Source organism: Grammomys surdaster, unplaced genomic scaffold, assembly GCF_004785775.1.
Source record: "Grammomys surdaster isolate TR1022 unplaced genomic scaffold, NIH_TR_1.0 126133, whole genome shotgun sequence".
In the NCBI taxonomy this organism is placed as follows: domain Eukaryota; kingdom Metazoa; phylum Chordata; class Mammalia; order Rodentia; family Muridae; genus Grammomys; species Grammomys surdaster.
The window spans coordinates 1254883-1261594 of record NW_021620941.1 but is presented as its reverse complement, the minus strand read 5'-3'; the positions used below and the strand labels follow the sequence as shown (position 1 = coordinate 1261594).

General features: G+C 46.3%; 1 protein-coding gene across 1 annotated transcript in view; it reads right to left on the bottom strand.

The window, feature by feature from the left end:
- Window positions 1-6712, bottom strand: part of Garnl3 (GTPase activating Rap/RanGAP domain like 3) — a 116712-nt gene that overhangs the window by 30741 nt on the left and 79259 nt on the right. The window contains exons 15-17 of the mRNA XM_028757043.1: window positions 5432-5547; window positions 3591-3695; window positions 1956-2030 (exon numbers count right to left, since the gene is read on the bottom strand). Coding sequence (XP_028612876.1) covers window positions 1956-2030; window positions 3591-3695; window positions 5432-5547 — 296 coding nt within the window. The remainder of the gene's footprint in view (window positions 1-1955; window positions 2031-3590; window positions 3696-5431; window positions 5548-6712) is intronic.

Genomic DNA, 6712 nt, shown 5'->3' with positions numbered 1-6712 from the left:
AGAGAGAGAGAGAGAGAGAGAGAGAGAGAGAGAGAGAGAGAGAGAGAGAGAGAGAGAGAGAGAGAATGAATGAGAATGAATGAATGCCGGGGAGGGGGGGCTGCCTATGCAAGTACATGTGAATGCCCAGTGACTTTTCTCAGTTGCTTTTGTACTTGTTTTTTGAGACAGGGTTTCTCACTGAACATTAAGTTCACCAGTTCTGCTAGATTAGCTAGCCAGCAAGGATTTAGAGACCCTATCGAGTATTAGGGTTTTAGGCATGAACCCCCACACTGGGCTGGGGTGCTGGGGATCTGAACTCAGGTCCTATCTTTCCTCATTGAGACATCACCCCAGCCCTCAACTGAGTCTTCTAAAAATATTATTTTTGCTCATATGGGCATTTTGCCTGCATGTATACCTATTGCACTCTGTGCACGCAGGGTGCTTAGAGGCCAGAAGAAGGCATCAGATCCTCTGGGACTTTTGTGCAAACAGTTGTTAGCTATCATGTCAGTGCTGGGAATGGAACCCAGGTCCTCTGGATGAGCAGACACCAACTGAGTCTTAACAGCAAAGTGTCCCTGGCAGGAGGCAGATGGGTTCTTCACCTGGAAGACCTAATGTCCTCTGGAATGGAGCTCACACAACGGTGAGACCTCAGGTCCACTGCTTATAAACTGATCCCAACAATGGAAGCAGCTTTTTTTTTTTTTTCTTGGGCACTGTGAACAAGTTTTTGTGAACAGACTTTATTTGGAATATGTGTCTAAGAACTTAAAAATGTAGGATTAGCACCATTTATAAGTGCTTAGGAACCCACAAATTCCTACCATGCACACAAGGGTGGAGTGCAGACCTCTTGCACTTTTGGGAAAGGGTGTCTGTCTCATTTGGTCAGAAAGAACTTTTATGTTTTCAAGGGTCAATTGTATTAAATTTTAAAATCTGTATTAATTAATCTGCTTTCAAAAGTAAAAATAGGAAGTAGATAGGCTGTAGGACTTCCTGTTTGGCTATGTGTTATATAATAGTTTCTCACCTAAGCACCGAGCAGCAAGCTCTGAGCAACTTGGTGGTTAACTTTATCAAGTAGACATAACCCAGCGTTACTTGGGAAGGGAGTCCCAGTGAGGAGTTGTCTACACTGGGCTGACCTGTGGGTATATCTATCAGGGACTGTCTTAATTGACGTGGAAAGACTTGGTTCACTGAGGCAGCATCAATTCCTAGGCAAGTGTCCTGGACTATCCAACAGTGGAGAAATCAAGCAAGCAAGGAATCGAGCAAGGGAGCCTGCATGCATTTACTTCTTTCTGTTCTTTATTGTGGGAGTGATGGCAGCTCTTGTCTCTGTCTTCTTTAAGGTGATGCACTAACCTAGTGAGCTAAAATACCCCCCCCACTCCATTGCTTCTTGCCAGAATCATTTATTTTAGCCACAGAAACGAAACCAGAACAGCAGCCTTGCAAGCTGACTCCCAGCCTATTGGTTAGAGCAGTGGCTCTCAATGTTCCCAATTCTGTGACCCTTTAACACAGTGCCTCGTGTCATGGTGACCACAACCATAAAATTATTTCATTGCTCCTTTATAACTGTAATGTTGCTACTGCTATGAATGGTAATATAAGTCTCTGATATGGGACCCCAAGGGGTTGTGCCCTACAGGTTGACAGTGGCTGGGTTAGAGGCTGCCGTTGACTGGGACATACCCTGACAGTCACTGCTCTGGGATTGTGCTGTTGGTATTGGGTTGAGGTCAGGTGACCTGAGTGTACACGAAGTTTGAGGAGCACAGTGGAAGCATCCTGGCTGAGCAGGCCTGGCCCACTGCTTGCCATCTGTGCATACACATGCTATGTGGTCTGGGCTCCTGAGGCCTCTGAAGGAGACGTCCTCCTACCCCAACTGCTTCCATAACTTCACTGAGCACAGAGGACACTCCCAGCTCTCAGACATGCCAAGCACTTACCTCTTTTTTACACATCCCTGATGCTGCCAAGCTTGATGGGGCATCCCCTTTCACAATGGACTTGAGCTTCAGGGCCTGACGGACAGAGATGTCCCTTAAGGTTTGGGGTCAGGCAGTGAAAGATCAGCAGGGTAAACAATTAAAGTTTGAGAAAAAACAATGAGTCAAGAGTAATTTGGGTTAAAGGTGAGAATCCTCTAAGGAGATGGTTACGGCCCAGTCACAGGGTTATGGCCCAAAATACACCTACTGTTTCTGGCATGTAAATCAGTTCTATTAGCCCTGTGATTTCTAAACTAAGACTATTGAAAACACAGACTCCTAGGTCCTTCCCAAACTTGATGGCTCAAGAGTCCCTGAAAGGAGGGCCATAGAGCTTTAAGATTTTTTAAAAAATATGCTTACTTATTTTGTGTGAGCATGTATCTCTGTGGGTGTGTGTATACCATGGTGCAAGCATGAAGATCAGAGGACAACTTGTAACAGTTATATGCAGGACAGAGGACAACTTACAGGATTCAGTTCTTGCTCTCTACCATGTGAGTCCTGGAGATTGGATTTAGGTTGTCAGGCTTGGTGGCAACCTCTCTTATCTGCTAATCCATCTTGCCAACCCTAGGTATCTTCAACAAGACCTATGCATATTTTGAAGAATGTTTCCTGTCTCCAAGTTACCCTTGGTCACAGAACCCTTTCTACTCGCCTTGCAGCCTAGTGCTCTGCTCCTGGACAACCTTACTGCTGCTGGAGGCTCCACCCCTCCTACTGTGCTAGGTCATGGAGGGTTTTAGTGTTAAATTTAGTGATTCTCAAAATAGCTTCCACCTCTTCAGAGAATTCCTACTGGGCAGGCAAGAGGTCTTAGCTCCTTTGCCAGGAGTGATCTGGACAGCAGGAGCTGTCCCCCTGAAGTAGAGCACTATTCTTTTGCAAAGGGAACCAAATCTACACAGCTGTCAAAAGCCCATTTGTCTCTCTACCACAGCTTTGAGAGAAATCATGGAGCCTGCGGGTGAGAAGTCTTTTTGTCAGCTTGACACTAGCCAGGGTCATGTGGGAAGAGGAATCTCAGCTGAAAAAACCTCCATCAGACTGGCTTGTGGGGGCATCTTCTTGATTAACAATTGACATGGGAGCTCACCCTGAGAGGTGCCACACCAAGCCATGTGGTCCTGGGTTGTGTAAGAAAGCAGAGTGAGCAAGCCATGGAGAGTGAAGCATACATAAGTAGTGTTCTCTCATGGCCTCTGCTTCAGTTCCTGGCTCCAGGTTCCTGCCTTGAGCTCCTGCCCTGACTTCTCAGTGATGGACTGTAAGCTATAGGAGGAAGTAAAGCCTTGTCTCTCCAGGTCACCTTTGGTCATGGTGTTTATCCATAGCAGAAGAATGTCCATCCACTAGGACAGCAAGGAAAACAAAGCCTCAACCAGGCATTAGTGGCTCACGCCTTTAATCCCAGCACTTGGGAGTCAGAGGCCAGCCTGGTCTACAGAGTGAGTTCCAGGACAGCCAGGACTACTCAGAGAAACCCTGCTTGAAAAATACTAAAAAAGAGAAAAAAAAGTATGGATTTTTTCCTGATTTGGAGGGATTTAGGACCAACTATACTTCTCAGGAGCTGTGAAGTCAACGTACCTGCCCTATTCTCACAAACTCGGCCTGCCGGGCCTCCTCTTTCTTCCTTGCTGACTTGGGTGACTCTGGTAAAACATCACTAAAAGATCGCCGATTGAGCATATTCTGAAAAAGAAAACAAGGTAGGAATTCCTCAGAGCATTGTCAAGTCTTATCTTTTGCAGTCTATACACACACACTCATGCATGCATGTGCACGTGTATGTGCGCATACACACACACACACACACACACACACACACACACACCTCTGCTTGTCTAAACAGTACAATTTCTACTCCCAGAATTCACTCAGCACTATGGCAGACACAGGAATAGAGTCCAGACAAGTACAGCCAGCACTGTGTAAAGGCTGAGAACTGTGTAAAGGCCTTTAGACCAGGAAAACGCAGCTTCATTTACTAGCCTTGTGACCCAGGCCACATATTGCACAGTTCCAGGATTCCAGTTCCATGGAGTGGCCCCCCAGGAGCCTAACATATTCCATTCCATGGGAATGGTACCGGTGGGGCTGTGTGGTCCTGGGGCCCTGTGTGTTAACTTCTGAGTCTTTATGTGGCTGATCCCTGGCCCTCGGGTGTGTGGTGGAGATCAGTGAGGTAGTGTACAGAGGGTACTTGGCACTGGGCTTGGTCTTCTCTCTAGAGCATTCTTCAAGCCCTGGCTGAGTGCCCACTACTCCACCAGACTTGGCAGACCCAGCCTCTGTCTTTGTAGGCCACAGAGCCTGACAGGATTAGCACATTTGGTGTGGTCATTGACAGAAAGGGAAGTGTAGAAGGTAGGCTAGATGACTCAATAGGGGACTTGCTTCAACTAGGGGTAGCAATACCTTAGCTCAGGCCTGAGGGCATGAGGATTCATTATGGTGGCCTAACTGAAGCGGACCCTGATCTGCTAAAACTTGCTGTGGGGTCCTGGGGCTAGCCTGGTCATTCCCTTGGAATTTTTAGAGTTCACCAACCAGATTAAGAGTCAAGTGATACTATAAAAGGGGTCATGTGCAGAGAGGAGGGGCCAGTACGTTCTAGTTCATTTTCACAGCCTGTCTCCCTTGGTGAGTGACAGACGCCTCTCATTTATACATCATCAGAAGTTAATCACTTTTACTGGACTTTATGGATGAATGATCAAAATTTAAGAGAATTATTTATTTGTTAAATAGGGAAGCTTAAAAAAATTAAATTACATTTATTTATATGTATACATGTATGTGTTTGTATGTGTGTGTGCATATATGCCATAGCATGTATATGGAGGTTAGAAGATAACTTGTGGGGTTGGCTCTTTCCTTTTGTCATATAGGTCCTAGAAGCAAACTCAGGTTGGAGACCTCCTAAGACAGCACACATATGCTGGAGGTGACAAGAAAGGGCAGAGTCTCATCAGTGTACAATGCTCTGGGCCTACAAAATATGCAGCACGAGGTGGCTTTCCACCAATGGAGACAACTGTTTCAGTGTCCAATTATAGGCCCAGATAGAAAACCACTAGAAAACCCAGGAAGGCACCTGGTCTCTCTTCTTCCTTCACAGTCAGTATTTCTCCCAGGTCATCAGCTCTATGGCACTAGCACCAAGGACAGCACCGGCAGCATGTGGCTTTGGCTTCCAGGGTGCTGGCTTACACTCTGCCCATCTCTATCCCACTTTCACAGGCTACTGCTTGAAAGGATGTTCTCTCACACAGACACTCAATAACCCTCCCTTTATGGAGAATGCCAGCTGTGGTCGCTTCGGGGCAGTCTAGGCAGCAAGTACCATAGGAACTCAGCTTTCCCCAGGGCTCACGGCTAGAACAGTGCTCTCCAGAACCCCCAAGGGAGAAAGGAAACCCAGGTACCTTATGCAAATCCGGCATCAAATCCTGGTATAAGGAGCGGATCAACATGTCCAGAGTACGGCGGCGTTTCTGGGCAAAGGTTGGGGTTTCCAAAGTGGCTTTTTCACCGTTAATTACTAAAACAAGTGAAAAGGGGCACATTACTGTCATTAATACCTATTGAAGAGTGTTCTTTTCGAGCAGAGTCTGCACAGTGAATGCCACACGCCATTATAATACTGGCATTATGGCTGGGATACAGAGTGTCTCCCAACATGTCAGGGCATGGGCCCAGCTGGTCGATGCAATCATTGAGAGTTATCACAGGCCGTGAAGGCTCTGACCTCATCAGTGGCCAGTCTCCTGGTGGGTTAATACTTCCATTATTGACGAGTGGTGGAGACACATGGAAGTGGGGTCTAGTTGAAGGAGCAGGTCACAGGGTAGTGCCTCTGAAAAGCATGAGTTAAAACCAGCCTTTTCCTCCTTTCCAGGTCATTCTCAGGTATTTCACCACAGTGATGAAAACTGACTAAGGGAACTAGCATTGTCATTGATCTAACCTTCTTTCAAGGGAGAGTGCTTCCAGCTTAAATTCCGAAGTATGGATTTATGGATTTGTATGACTGTAGGCATGTTTACCTTCCTGTTCTTGTGGGATAGTAAGCTTCCAGAGAAGAGAACAGATCTGATCTTTTCTTTTCCTCTAGACAGGGTTTCTCTGTATAGTCCTGGCTATCCTAGAACTCACTCTGTAGACCAGGCTGACTCAGAGATCTGCCTGCCTCTGCCTCCCAAATGCTGGGATTGAAGGTGTGCATCACCACTGCCTGGTAGCTGTGGAGTCTTGAGCAGTTTTGTTCTACCTTTCTGGGGCTTCAGTTTTTCTACCCTACACAATGGATATGATCCTATTTTTATAGAGGGCTGCTGTCATTTAAGTAAGATAATGCATACACACAGTACAGTGCTAGGCACATTGAACTGGGTAAGTTTTCGCATACAGAGGTCCAATGGGAAGTTCTCTTAACAGACTGAAAAGTAGAACTTGTTGGGAACAAGGCATTCCCTAGATACATTTATTCTGTGTGCTGGGGCCAAGTTGGGCATTTGTATTTCATGGCATCTCTTAGGAGTTTCTGAAGTGTACATGCCAAGTTGTTTTCTTTTTCTTTCTTAAAGATTTTCCCCATTAGTATCTCAGAAAACTACATTTCCCCCTTCCTTCCTCCCTCTCTCCCTCCTTCCGTCCCCCTCCCTCCCCCTCCCTCCCTCCTTTCTTTCTTTCTTTCTTTCTTTCTT